Source organism: Ambystoma mexicanum, chromosome 8, assembly GCF_040938575.1.
Source record: "Ambystoma mexicanum isolate Mex_15411 chromosome 8, UKY_AmexF1_1, whole genome shotgun sequence".
NCBI lineage: Eukaryota > Metazoa > Chordata > Amphibia > Caudata > Ambystomatidae > Ambystoma > Ambystoma mexicanum.
In genome coordinates, this window is record NC_090929.1 from 138,419,260 (window position 1) to 138,434,833 (window position 15,574).

A 15,574-nucleotide genomic window follows, 5' to 3' on the forward strand; every position below is an offset into this window, starting at 1 on the left:
AAAATTAGACCCAGACAGTTGTACACTTGGTGAAATGAGGAAATGGTTAAATAAGTAATTATTACAAAGGATACTTTGGGGAACCGAGGCACAGGAGGAAAATAAACAGCTGAGAAGCCTACACAGTTTAAAATAAGACACTACTCGGCCTCATTACAAGTCTGGAGGTCTGGAAATACGGGTGCCAGTAGCAACGTACCAGCAACCTTTCCGGAACAACCACACTATGAGAATGCCTGCAGGAGCACTGGCCCCTGCAGGCATTGTTTTGATGGAAGCACTGGCACCGTTAGCAACGGTGCCGGTGCTTCTGGGTCCCCATTCTCGTGGAGTCCTCAGGGATTTCCCGCTGCCTGGCATCCCGTGCTGCCGGGACTTGTCCCTCTGGCGGTGGTACGGGTGTTACGGGGTTGCCGATAACCCGCCGCCTACCAGTGGGTTTTCCGGCAACCCCGTAATGAGACCCAATAACCAAAATTACAATTTTGTAGAATTATGACTCTTTGGGAATAAGACCTGTGGACACTTAGAATGCACTTCACTTGTAGAAATATCACGCTTATTTACTGAGAAAGTGGAGAAATGAGAAAGTGGACTTACTCCATGGGGGAAGGTAAAATACAGTGAAAACTGAACAATGGGTGATGAAGGAAACAAATAATGAGCAAATAAGACACTTGAGAATTGTGATTTCTGGAATACTGCAATCACAGCCTTTAGAGCGAACAAGAAAGTAGGGAATCTAAAACGTTAGGGAGATGAGACATTGAGGAAAAATGTAGAGGGAACGGTTATACATCCAGAAGCAGTGAGCTGAGCAGAATGAGAGAGAGAGAGAGAGAGACAGAGAGAGAGAGAGAGAGAGTGTGTGTGTGTGTGTGTGTTGGCTACTTCCCATTATTGTTTGTTATCCTAAAGTATCTACGCTGTACTCTGCTTTGCTTAAATGGTATGCTCTCCTAGGTTTTGGTATGCTACACTGTGTTATTTTTTGCAAAGTTTCTTTGTTAGGATCTACATCTTTTGATCCAAAATCACTTATTATATATATGCTTTCAATTGGCACCTCCCTTCTGCTTTTAAGTGCCCCAGCCACTTTGCACCCGTGTTCGGACTGCCACATCCTCGCTCACTGCATCTAAACCTAACCCTGCTCTGCGTTTTAGTTTAAACTTTGTAATTCCCACTTCCCACTGGCGATCTTGTAACTGAATTTGTTTTTCATTTTTTATGTAATTACCCCCCACCCTTTTTCTTCTGGGCGATGATGCCAGTTTATTTTATACTGCTGGTTAAATCATGTTAAGTCAGGTTATATATCATGTCATATTTCGTTATGTCATTTTCACATTAATGTTGAATGCAGAGGTCTGCAACCTTTGGCTCTCTAGATGTTTTCAACTACAAATCCCATCGGTCTTAGCCAGCAAAGTCAATGGTTCAGGGTCATGGCATTTGTAGTCCAAAACATCTGAATAGCCACAGATTGCTGACCTCTGGTCTAATGTTTCAGGCATTGTGGTGCAGCTATTAGGTGCCAGGTAGCACACCCCCAAAATAGCAAAGAAATAAATTAAAAGCAGGAGTGGCACTCACTTTATGAAAAGGGCCATAATGCCTGAGGTAGGATTGCAAATGTACCCTGGTAACCTAAGATCGGCATCCTACCCTATGTTAACAGGACATGGTAACTGCAGCCCAGGTCAGCAGGAAGAGGCAAGACTGAGTTATGAAGGTTAACCTCGAGAAGATTTCAGCCTAAGAGGAGTCCTGCCTCACACACCACCAGAACCGACCCCATAGGCTTCCCAGCAGTCTCAAGAACCTCCAGGGAACCCGGTCTAGGCCTTCAACCTACTCTCACTTTTGGGGCATAGTGAAGTAAGTAGAAGGGCTATGGCCTAATCCTAACTTGGGTATGGTTTCATCATGCCCAGGTTCAAAATGTTACCCTGGCACTGTGAAAGGCTTAACAGAGGAAGACCCCAGAATAACATCTAACGTTTTGCGGGTGAGATTGAATCTGGTCCCTACAGCAGGGGAAGTATTGGTAGTAAGAAATTAAGAAGAATCTGCAATAAAACTTTGCAAAATATGTTCCAACCCAAGACTCCAATCACTCCGTCACATCCTTATGGAGTGTGAAGGGACCTGGTCCCTGAGGTTAGCGGAATTAAGAAGATTCACGCATAAGGAGGAGGGTTTAATTTCAGAACATTTTTGGGAAAGAATGATTGCAGGCCATGAAATTCAGCTCACCGCAACAGTTGTCGATATACTGGAAAAATTGAATCTGTTAAATTAGCTCAGATGAGAAATGCTCTGGTTAGGGCAAGTGGGGAAGAGGGGTAATTGTCATTTATATTTAGGAAAAATGCATCACGCGAATAGAGCTGATGCGCATTGAAAAAATGGATAATGACAAATGTATTTTCATGCTGATAGGAAAGCAGCCTTTGAATAGAGGAAACGATTAATTTGTCCCAAGGGCTTTAAGAAGTGGGGAGAATTCACCTATTTTATTGAAGTTACTGTTTCTTAATGGTTATTGACTTCTTTTTATTCATTTTCTCTTTTATTGGTTTATTTTCTCCATTTCTGGGAATGTTTAATTTGTGTTATGATTAATAATTGTAAAGGTTCTAATGAAATGTTGATTCTTTTCCTTGAACCAAATACAATAAAAAAAAAAAAAGGGAAGACTTAACATCCACTACAAAGTCAAAAACAGTGGTCATGTCATTAAAGATTTTGCACAAAAAGACAAGACTAAGTGCTCTGAGAGTACTGCAGAGGTGGTGCTGACTCGGCGGCACATACAAGTGTTGTAATATAACAAAAAGGAGAATAAAAAGAAAAAAGGAAAGCTTTGCACATTTTTCAGGGAGTTGTGAAGTGGGAAATGTGCAGTTCTGACATACAGTGCCTCTCGAAAGTTGTTAATAAAAGGGGGCCAAGGTGTACACGCTTCCTCACCATTTCCCTTGCCTGTGAGTCCGTTTTGGAGTAGAATCACTCCTGCTTCATGCCTATTCTCTCCACACAGGCTGGCTGGTTGAGAGATGCCACCGTACTTCGGCACACTGCTGTTCACCTGAACACTTCCCTCCCAGCTCCTTCGTCTTGTGAGGTGGTCTAACTGTGGCATAATGCTCTGTGGAGATCGTTCCATGGCGGCATAAAGCACTGTACAAAGCATTGCATAGCCTCATAGTAACAGTCAAAGCATAGTAAAATACTCTAACATCACAGAGAGGGCCAGTCTATCATAGAATACAGGAGCCCAGACATCAGGCTCATCTCTCCCTACCTATCCGGTTTATCGCACAGCCACTTTCACCTTTCACATAGTCTAATGAACTCATCCTGCATAGGTAGTTCAGGCTATAATCCAGGCTATAATTCACCACTATAGATAGCTACTTATTACTATAATTTGATAAACTAATTCCAAGTAAGAACCCACCCTCTCAAACCAACCATTAACTAAAATAAAGTATAACATGATATGGAACAAACTACTAATAAATAAACAAATAGGGCCTGATTCACAGAAGCATTTTACAATAGCACAATCCCATCAAGCCCATAGACTTTAGTTGCAGGCTTTTCCAATGTTACTGTACTAGTTTGTTAGCACCATTGCTAACCTTCTGTAATGTTTATTACAGAAGATAAGCAATGGTGCTTACCTTCTATAATAAACATTCACCTCTTTATACAGTCTATCCATGACTATGCCACTATTGGGTCAGGCTTGGCAGTCACAGAATTAACATACTTGAGTTTGATCTCATACCTGAGTGGTGAACGGAGGATAGCACAGAGGCAACGCACTGGTCTTGGAAGCAAAACCACACAGAGCAACAGAGGTTCGTATCCCAGATCCATGCGTCCAAACCCAACTCAGGTATGGTATTAGGCGTGTTATAAAAACACAATTAAATAAATAAATGTGCGTGGGCTGCAATGGTTAGAGACGCCTGGGCAATTAAGCCACCAAACTTTGAGGACTGCCCAGGCACACCCCAAAGCTCCGAATGCATCCAATATTTCATTGCATACTAATGTATAATCCTCAAAATCAATCTTTAAAACACAAGACAATTATCACAACACGCTATGACCCATCTAGTTCCTCCCTTTTGCAGAATTATGGTCCACTGTACAGGACAGATATGCAGCCATGCTATCACAATCCTTCTCCCACTGCAGCATCCCTCCCTCTCTGTGTTCATAGCATCCCTCTCCCGTGTTCCCATCCTCTTATCTTCCGCGCGCTCTTCTTCTTTCTTCCAGCAGTCTACCGACGGGATACTCCTGGCGGGGGCACAGTATCCACTCAATGAACACGCTAAGGCACGCTTACACTGGTGACTGGGCGCAGTATAAAACCATACTACCATAACCTAGCAGTCTGGGTATCATCACATGGCGGTTATTTGTAGGACTGGTATAGGACTATTGTTTTTATTTCCCTCTGGAATGTTAGGTAGATTGTCATTGTCATTTGTAGTCTTTTGCCAAACCTACCATGTTTAAATTACATTTGACCTTCATGGACCTTGCCTTTGTTGATTTAGGGACATGGGCATGTTAGCAGCTGGCTTCCAGTTTGGTAAAATATATTGGGCATCAAGACAATGATATGATATGATAGGTTATTTATAACCGCTTAATACCCAGAGGTTTCTAAGCACGGTCCCAGGGATCAAACCTCTGTAGCTCCGTGTCATCTTGCTTCCAAGGCGAGCACGTTGCCATTGAGCTATTCTCCCAGGACAATCATTTCTTTGGTGTCAGAAAAACTGAAGTTTGATGGCTGGTGCTTTTGATTTGATCATAACCACTTGCATAGCTCTGGGCAGTTTGGGCTGGGCTGTGCCTTGTCGGGTAGGACCAAGCCTAATTTGCATATGTCCTTTCTCCATCTGTAATGGCAAGGCAGGCTGGAAGACAATTGCCTGTGAGTTCGCAGGGAGCATTTCCTGAGGTTAAGTTTAATTCAAAACCTTCCAGCCATCACCTTTGAGTTTTGCAAATGTCCTTCTGCATGGAGCAGAGAATGTTCTCTGTTTCACTGGTAGCTGGCAGAGGGATTTCCAGGCCAGAAGTTGTCTTTGTGTTCAGGCAGATTGTTTAATGAGACATTTAGCAAGTATGATCAAAGAAAATGATGCACTAGTTTAAGAGGAGGCGTGACCCAATTTGCCACACCTTGTGGCAGGATGGGGCAGTATTCCGCCTGTGACACATTCACAATTGCTACTGGATTTTGAGGTGAGGGGGTCAAAAAAAAATTGCTAGCAGGCCTGTTGAAAGCTATTTCTCAACGCTCCACCTCTGCTCCCATCGCAACACCTCTAATCGTGGTGGCACGAACGATAACGCTCGAAAAATGCAAATAAATAATGCTGAATGCGCTTTCACTGCGCATTCGGCATGTACTAAAATGCAGAATCCCATTACACCGAACAAGGGGAGCAGGAGGTTGCAGGGTTGTCCCCCGCTCCGCTTGAACCCTACAAAGGGTTGGGAGATTGCCGGGGTGTCACTCGCTTCCAATACCTGTCCTTGCGTCCAAGATGTGGAACTGCTTGCCCACTAACCTAAGATCTGAACCATCATCCACTACATTCAGAATCAAAGCTAAAAACTGGCTCACCTCCCAGGAAAACGACTAACCTACTACTAACCTTTCTCACCAACTGTATATATTCTCTCTACGGCACTGTTGCAATTAGTGCACCTTGCTGATACAACTGTACATAATTCTGACTGTATCCTATTTTTCTGTATTGTTCGGCATGTCCCCTTCTGCTTATGTACAATGGCAATGTAACTATGTACCTGTGTAACCTAAGTAATACACCCAGATGCCTGAGGGCTTGGCGCGCTATACAAATAAATACAAATACATTGAGTTGGGTGGATAATGATGATTAACAACAAAGAAAGGAAGTTCTGTCCCACTGAAGGGAAAGGGAACTCGCGATGCAAGGAGACGGGCGAGGCGAGGAACTGGAAAGAAGGTAATTGGGCCCCAAAGAGGCATATATGGGGTGACGGGATGGGGTGACGGGAATGCAGTAGAGTGTAAACTATGTGATCACTGCATACCATGATGTTCAAATAAAAAAAAAATCATAGGCGAAATGACGGGGCGTGCAGTGATCACACAAATCCATAGGAACCAATATTGTGTTTAGAGATGTATGCAGGCAACAAGAGTGATCCCCCTTCACCGTCGCCGGGAACCCCAAAGGAACTACATGCTTGGCCACACATGTGTTCCCAGGATTGAATTCCTTAGATTTCCTTTGTACCAGGAGCGGGGTCATGTTGGGCTTCCCTTCCATCCTTGGGGGGAGGGGTGGGCTGGGCTGACTGCCAATGTACTACCAGGTGGTATATCTCTTGACATTAAATAGCAACGGCTTGTCTGATGCTCCTCTGCCAGGCACGCCACTGCCTCTGAGCTCCTTTCAGTAACCCTATCTTCAAATTGGGTAGGAGTTGCACCGCTTTGACTGGTGGTCAGGCGGGGAGTGCTGCTTCTACCAGTCCTGGTAAATGGAGGTTATAGCGTGAAATAATGCACTGGAGAAAGTGAGATGCTGTGAAAAGCGAGATGTTAGTTAAGAATATAAGCATTGAAATGAAAGGCTGGTAGAAAAGATATACGGGTTGACATTTCACACTGGGGTTCATGTCAGACTGGTGGAATGACCTGTGAACGGCAAATAATACAGATGATGGAACATTTTAGAGTGCTGGGCGGGGTGTTGCTAGGTCTGGAAAAGATCTGGGACTGCGTTAATGTCGGTACTACCGGAGCTCAGGGCTAGCTAGCCTTTTGGTTGTAGCCCCTGAGCTTCTATCCAGGGCTACAACCAAAAGACCCAGGGCTATAGCCACCCCATGCCTCTGGCACTGGTAGGTCTTTACACATCAATCTCTAGGTTTTCAGTGACATCGTAAATGCGCTTAAGGTTTCAAATAGGCTTTTGTACCTATTGCACTTCTGGCCCACCGCATTGCCGCTCTCTGCCCCCACTTTCAGTGCTATGCGGATGACACTCAGCTTATTTTTAGGCTACCTTCAGCCACCTTTTCACCTTCTCTCATTGCTGACTGTCTGTCTGCTATACAGGAGTGGTGTGCCGCCAATGATCTCTGCCTTAATGCCAGTAAGAACGAGATGCTCCTCATCGGAACACCCGCTGTCTTCTTTCCTGTCACTCTCCGGCCGGCCAATCTTGGCCATCCTCCTGCTCCCAGCTGTGAGGCTAAAAACCTTAGGGTCATCTTCCACTCCACACTCTCCTTCTCTCCTCACATCTCTGACGTCTCTAAGAAGTCACACTACAAGCTGCACCTCCACAGAGGTATTCTTCCTTTCCTCTACTTCCCCAAAAGCTCACAGTCTCCAGAGCTCTGGTTCTCTCTAGGCTGGATTACTGCAACAGCCTCTTTCTAAATATGCCTGCCTCTACACTCTGCTCTCTGTAACTCATCCAAAACAGGACTGCAAGACTTGTCCTTGGCCTCAAGCCCAGAGATCGCATCTCTCCAGGACTGAAATCTCTGCACTGGCTCCCAGTGGCTGCAAGGATTAAGTTCAAAACCCTCTTAATTGTCCACAAGGCCTTCTGGGGCCTGGGGCCTCAATACCTTCAACTCTCTTCCTAAATATCTTCCTTTTCAAGCTCTTTGCTCATCCACCTCCAACTCTCTTAGGGTCAGTCGCTTCTCCAAGCAACAAGTTGGTGGGAGATCTCTTTCTTTGGCTGCGGCCTCCGTCTGGAACAGCCTCCCTGCATCTCTGAAAATTGAGGAGAACCATCTCTGGTTCTGGAAGCACCTCATGACCTTCCTCTTTGCTTCTGCTTTCTCTCATACTCTCCCCTGCTGAACTCCTGGCTGAAACTGAATTTGCACTGGTCACCTGGCTACCCTCTGTTCTTTGGCCCAGGTCCCCTCCCTGCCAGTTGCACACCTGCACTGCCCCCCTGACAACCCTTGCACTCTGGGGCTGTTTCTGTATCCCTACAGGCCCCTACCAGCACTTGACACCTAATGTCTGCACTTTTCTTTGCACCTGCCACCAGCTGGCCGCACTTCTTATTTATTGTTCTTATTTATTGTTTTATTATTTTTATTTATTCATTTATTTACTGTTATCCTATATATTGCACTTCCCCTCCCCCTTTCCCCTTGCACTGTTCCCCTGCCCGCACTTGCGCGATCTCAATGTCACCTGGCCTACTAAGATTGTTGTCTCTGTCTTCCCTCTGCTCCCCTCCCTTGCCTCGTCGTGCCTTGAAACACTTGTGTATAGGTGCGTTATAAATGCCATATCATATCATATAATATCATATAGCAGAGGGTTGCTTTTCCTGCAAATCAGAAGTTGGCTGCTTACAATGAAACAATTGTGAGTGTGTCATCAAATGGTATCTAGTCGATCATCCAGTCGATTGATTTTGATCACATGTAATGAATGATTTCTGTGTTCAGATCAGGAGTTGCAAAGTGTAACTTCTGCAAGTGCAATTGGGCAAATATTCATAATTTTTTTTAACTTTTACGAAATTGCAAAAATGATCAATTGTTTTCCAAATTGTTTTCCAAATATGCCACTGGAAATTTACCTGAAAAATAATACCACAGAAAACTAATTTGCAGGATTTTCTTTTCAGCAAAATATGTGGAATTCTGAAGAGAGCGGTTTTACTGAAATATTGTGAAAATTAATCATGATCCAAACTAATTTGCAGAATTTTCTATCAGTAAAATAAGTCAAAACCTCTTATTTATGCTACTATTTCATAGAGTTTTCCATTAACTTTCACACAAAACATTGAATTTTAGTTTTGCCCTGGCTTTGCCCAGTGGGCCTCAGACTGCCTTAAAAGGCTGAGAACTCTCCACAAACCGTCCCTTTACTGACTTTATTGCCGGGGTCTGGCAGGTTTTCAAACACACAAAACCCCTTTTATGTTGAATTCAATTACTACATATGTATTGATTATTTTGGCACAATTGCACAAACGTGGTGAAAGTGAGATTTTCAAGTTTGTCACATGTCTAGTTTAGACCTCATTGTCACTATTTCTCTGTGACAGTGTATGTATAGGAATTCCTTGTTGAGGCCTCACGACAATGTAACCAAACTGGTTGTGCAGATGTAGAAGAAATCAAATAGCAACATGAGTAGGAATTATTGGTACACACAAAGAACATCTTGGTGGGTATATTACATTTTGAAGAAAACAAACATTCTACCGTGCAAGGTTTTCACACTAGAAATCATCGCCCGCTAGATATATTTCATTTCCAGCAGTAGTTGCCACTTAAACTGAAAATGAAAGAAATCACCTATTTATAGATTCTGATTTTCCTAGCGTGCAAGTCCCCTCATAGTTGGAATTTTATTTCTAAAATTTCTATCATAGTCAGTGCTTAGATGTTCACAAGAGAAATAGTAAAAATACTGGTTCTGCAATGTGGGAACATTCTAGAAATAGTATATTTATTACCAAATACCACCCTGAACTTGCATCAGAATCTTGGACAATTAAGTGACCCACAAATATTTTCGAATTTCAAATATTGTGCAAAGCGTGACCTTCAAATATTCCTTTGTTACTTTTTTAAGTGTTCCCATCCCACTCCTGTCCAATGCCACTTAACTGTAACTGATCTTATAGAATAAGATTTGATTTCATTAAAATAAATGCAGCTTTTAAACCAGTTGGATTCCTTCCAAACAATATAGCACATACAACTTGTCAAGCAGTCGATCTTTGGGATATTATAAGTATACAACTTACAGTTATAGCACAGCAGTAGGCCAGCTTCCCCATCTTCGTACACATCAATAGCTGCAACAAAATTAACCTGCAATGATAATGGGCAAGGGTAGTGGGCAGACTGGATACTGAGGCTATTCTTAGCATTCTGTGGCACAGGGCAATACATTCATTGCAGGATGCACCTTTTCTTACAGGCAATGACAAGTACTTGAAAAATGAGCCACTTACCTGATAGCAATTGTATGATGCTCTGCATCATCTACATAGAATATAAAATGGAGTGCTTGCCAGGATCAAATGAGAGTCAAATGTACACATTGCATGTAAAAGACATGATTAAATGATGTCAGGCTTCTGCTTACTTCTGAGTGATCCTGTGACCATCGTAATTCCATAAATGCACCGTAATATGTTTCCCCAACAAATTATACAACTTTAAAGTTAGTATCATACAAATATATCATAATTTAAGGAATCTACAGTCCAGCATATTTGGAAGAATCATAATTAAAATTCTGTGAATGGAGTATGGTGCATCCTCCAAGCCTACAGGACATCTGCTTCCCTGCTGACATTAAAGATTTACTTCCTGGTGAAGATCACGCACAGATTATCAATTACTCTCAGGCAGAGCTAAGGTGCAAGGCTTAACACACAAGTGTGAAAATCCCACAGGTGAAAATTTGGTTTTAGCACTGAACCAAAGGAATAGATCCCATGGGTATGGCACCCTTCACACCAAACTAACAGCCACATGACCCACCAATCTGTATTTAGTGATTACCCCCAAAGACTGTGATTCCATATTGTGAAAATGTGCAGTACATGTTGTGTTTTTTACAATTCATCTCAATGTTCATTAAAAGTTGCAACCTATCAAAAAGTTAGCAGTGCTGCAATGCCCTAGTCGGCCTGACCAACAGAATAAAAAAGTACAGAAATAAATAAGGTCTGAAATGTCATTGGCATACAATAAACTGTTGTCTGGTCGGCCATGGTGATAGGGTGGAAATGTGCCAGAACTACTGTATAGGCAATCACTGTCCAGTATAATGGTGGGTCTCTTTACAGGCAAAGGCTACTGATGACTATAACCCGCAATGATCTAAGGTGGAATATATCAGCTGCAGTTGGGATCTGCACATTGTGGACTACAATGCACATCTACTAAATTTATCCTCTATATTTTCCATCTAATAACGTTCACATTTTGATAATCTCCAAATAGCCAAAATTAAGTAGCTTGTGAACATGTGGGTTCTCTCCTGGACCTTAATCTGCAAATAGCTGCCACCTATTAGGCTTGTAGATGAAATCAATATTTGCCCCTGGGTTTGTCCTTCAAGGTTTTGCTGGAATAGAGAGACAAGTGCCCATACAATCTGATTCATTTTATTATTTTTTTAATTTTTTGATTTAATTGTGTAACACAATTTTTACAAAAACAAAAAAGACGTAGCAGTCAAACTTAAAAGTACATCAATTCATTAAGTGTTTTGAAACCTTGCATGTGTAGACAAGTCTTACTGTAGCTGCAGCTTCAAGATCGGACGGTTATTTCTTTATCTGACAGTTCCATTCGTCTCTTAAGGGTCCAGGCCAATTGTTCTAAAAAAAAAAAAACATCACTGCGAATACCCAGTTTGTCTGCTCCCCGCTTATTAAGTGGGCCCACCATTCGTTTTCATCATAAGCATGTGGATTTTTTAACAAGTGACCTAGCCATTGGGTTCTTTCCTTTACAAGGCCTATACAGGCCAAGAGGAGATGCCTTTTTGTCTTAGCTTTGTCTTATTGCATACAGAAGCGACATTTGTTAGAATCCACCTGTTGCCTAATTGCTACCAAACAAATTCTCATGAAGCTTACTCTTAAAGCTTTCGCTGGTAGTTTCGTGAGGTAAGGTATAATCTCATTTACTTTTTTTGGATTGTATGGGAGATCTTTTACAAGACTGCATTTATCAGCTGCATACATAGTCTCTATCCAATCAATTTCTATAATCTTTTTGTTGACTTTTACTGGGTCAGAGAGTAGTTCTTCTTCTGTGCCTCCTATCTTTTCCAGTATGCTCCTGTTCTTAGATCTCCATGTTGAGAGCATACGATTTTCTCCGCTCAGCATTTCTCTGTTGATTATCGCCAGGATAGGTTTTGAAGTTGAGTGGATGATCTTCCTGTATAACATCAACCTGTTTCTATCGACGATTGCTTTCAAGGAGGTCAAACTCAGTTTGCATCGGATCAACGACATTGGATTCGACTGAGGCAGAGACAAGACTTATCGCCAAAAAAGACTCTCTAACTTGATCCATAAGGAATTCGGGAGTGATGGCATCGCTTCTGCTCCAAAAACTATGCTTGGAGTCTCTTTTAACCTGAAGAAGTTCAGGGTTGGCATCAGAGAAAAACGTATGAACTTTCAGTCCATTATTTTCGTTTGGACTATTAGAGCTTTCGTCTTTGATCGTAGGTGATCTTGCATTGGTGTTTTCACTCTGCTGTTGCTCAGTATTATCCCAAAATATTTAAAGCTAAGGACATTTTCCAGCCTAATCACTTCCGTGAACAGTTTAACGTTGTTTTTTCTTTGTTCTCCTTATTTCCAAAAGACATAACCTTTGTTTTTTGTGTTGTTGAGTTCCAAGTTGTTATCCCTCAAGTAGGCCTTCAGGTTGTCCATCGGTCTTTGTAACCCCATTGGGGTTTGATCGAACAATATTATGTCGTCTGTGTAAAGGATTCTGGGGATTTTTGTGTTTCCCAGTGACGGTTGAAAGGCTCAGATTAGGTCTTGTGTTGCCATCAAGTCAGCAATATAAGAGTTATATAGTGCGGGCGCTAGGGAGCATCCCTGCTTTAACCCTGCCCACTGCTTCAATCTTATTTGATAACAAGCTGACTTTATTCAGTCTTACTCTGATTGATGTCTGTGAGTACAAAGCCTGAATTGGCTGTAGGATAGAGCTTGGGCACCTTCGATGTATCAACTTTTGCCACAAGGTTTCTCTGTCTACCCTATCGAAGGCTTGCACCAGGTCCACAAAGATTAGGCATAGTCGTGTTTTGCCTTCTTGAACTTTGGCCTTCAGGTCACTTAATAGCAAGATGTTTACTGAGGTTCCCAGTCCATGGACAAACCCAGTCTGTAATGGGTCATAGTTATCCATGGCATAGGTCCACTCTTGAAAGCTCTCCAAATTTAAGGATCCAGAAATGTTACTGATAGTGTCCAGTAGTGCAATTGGACAGTATTGTCTTGAGTTGATTTTTTCTCCTTTTTTGAAAATTGGCACTAGGTTGGCATCTTTCCATGTGAGAGGAATTGCACTACAGTCTACACAATCCTAGAATATGTTGCTTATGAGAGACGGCCAGGCTTCCGGGTGTTGTTTCAAGTTGTAATTACTTATCCCGTCAGGTCCAGGTGCTCTCGAGCTGTTTAATGTTCTGATCTTACCTTCTATCGTCATTTTGTCAGTGGGGATATTCCAGACCACTTTTATATGTGACACGGCAGAAGAGCGTTTGCATCCCAGGAATTTATATAGTTCCTTAAAGTGTGATATCCACACTTGTTTAGCCATGTTGTTATCTAATGCTGTTGTTTCCTTTGAGGCTGGATGTATGAGAGACCAAAAGGCCCTAGAATTTTTTGCCACTCAGTGTTCGTGGCATCTCTTCCGAATCTGCTTGGTATAAGTTTGTTTTTTGCTGTCGTATCCAGGATTTGTAGTTTATTTCCTCCTCTTTTGCTTTTGTTATTAGTATTGAATTTCTTGTTTTTTTTGCCAAACGTTTGCTCTGTCTTACCCTTCTCTTTTTAGCTACGAGCAATTTATTGTAGACGTGTAAGCTTGGTTTTGCAGTAGCAATGCTCTGCTATTTGATTGATCTGTGTATTTTTAGAAAAGGCTGATATAGAAGAACTTCTATGCCACTCTTGTCCCACCTTATCTTTGCTTGACGATAGTCAGATGTCAAGGAAACAATATCTTTTTCCTTTAATCTGAAACGTGTGTTCCCACTGAAAGTTTCTAGATCAGTTGCCATACGTATTCTATGAGGTTGTATGGCTTTCCAGCAAGTTACAAGTAAGTTAGGGTCACTATTACAGGTTCTCACGACATCAAAGGTTTCAATTTGTGCCAGCAGTTTTCTTGAGACGCACGTGTTGTCTATCGTGAGACCCACGCCGTTTCGTTCCCATGTTGGAACTGATGTGCTTTGTTTTCTTTGTTTTTTATTTTATGAAGATTGTGTAGGTCGTATGCATCCATGAGCAAATTCTATTTTCTGCCTCTTTCAAATGAGGGTACTCTTCGAGTGTGTTGTGCCTCTTTTACCACCTCTGATTGGCATACTACATTTAGATTTCCCGTGATTATTGTTTGATCAATTTTATGGGTGGCATAGGTCTCTTCAAGGTTGTCCTCTACCGCATGTAGGTGGTTATTGTCAGTGGTTCTTGCCGGGTTCCAATAGGTGTCAATTAGGAGGATCTTTTCTAATTTTATTGGTTCATCCCCATTATCTCGTCTATTCCATAAGGCTAGGACTGCTTGAATTAATTCCGTAGCTCGGAGGGTGGAGTCTAGCATTAGACCGCTGCCTGATCTTATCGCGGTGAGTAGGCCTGATAGGGGTCTACTTGCAGCACCCTTAATTGCTGGAGAAAGTTCCAGGTTATAGCCATCGAGACTCGGCTTTGAGCTTAACCATGTCTCTTGGAGACAAACAATGTCGAATTCTCCCAAGTTCACATCTGAGTCCCTGGTTAAGTGTTCGAATCCTCGTGTATTCCAGGAATCCATTGAGGTTTTCTTTGGTGCCTGTATCTTTCGATCTTCCGGCACATCCATCCCCGGAACTCCTCTACTTTTAGATATTGATGGCTAAACGAATTTGTAGTTTTTCTGCACTCTTGAAGTCCAGATATTTTGCTTTGGGTGCTGCTGTTGATCATTTTTATTTTTGTTCCTATACTGGTAGGCTCTCGATTTCTCTTGATCTTTTTTTGCCACTTTATTGTCTATGTTGTTTCTCCCAAAAGCGGGTTCCTCGTGGATATCTCTCTTTGACTTTCTCGAAAGTTCCGCTGTCAAGCGTTTTTAACCAGCTTTCGTTGAGGTTACGCTCTAATGGTGATCGCAATTCGCGATTTTCGAGGAGACCACCTCAGAGTTACGTTAGTTGTTGTATTATAGTTTCTTGTTCCTCTATAGTCTGTATCTTCTTGTTTTGGGCTTCTTGCTCTTTGTTGTTGTCTTTCACTACACCTATGTTTTTCCCTTTTTCCCTCTCTTTATCAATCTCACACTTTTGTTTCTTTTTGTCGTGGATGTCCTTAATTTCATAAGCCATATTTTTGAAGTCCCCAATGGAGTTTCTAAGAAGACTCATTACATTACTTCCTTCAATATAAAGGTAGGAGCACTCTTTATGGTCTTCCTCCCTTGGTTCAACAATCACAATGTCCCCAGAATGTAGCCTTTTCAAGGTTGTAATTTGGTCACATACTTGCATGACCTTCCTTCAGTTGAGCACTACATTTTTCCTCCGGTTAGAAATCACTTCCAATCTGAAGATGCTCATTTCTTAAGTTCTTTTGTTCTCCTTTTCAGTTGTTTTTTTCGGGGACCATGTGCCATTTTGCTCTTTGGGAGAATCCCTTTTTGAGTTGTTCTCATTTCTTTGTTTGCTCAGTTGGTTAATAGGGAGATGCCTACCTGCACTGCCTATATCTCTCTCCTGTAA

At 42.2% G+C, this 15,574-nt stretch overlaps 1 protein-coding gene across 4 annotated transcripts in view; it reads right to left on the reverse strand.

Annotated features, from left to right (window-relative positions):
- GARNL3 (GTPase activating Rap/RanGAP domain like 3) overlaps positions 1–15,574 on the reverse strand; it is a 1,295,083-nt gene that overhangs the window by 219,911 nt on the left and 1,059,598 nt on the right. For all 4 annotated transcript variants that reach the window (XM_069609500.1, XM_069609499.1, XM_069609501.1 and 1 more), the window contains one exon: positions 9,837–9,903. In XM_069609500.1, the coding sequence (XP_069465601.1) occupies positions 9,837–9,903 (67 nt within the window). The remainder of the gene's footprint in view (positions 1–9,836; positions 9,904–15,574) is intronic.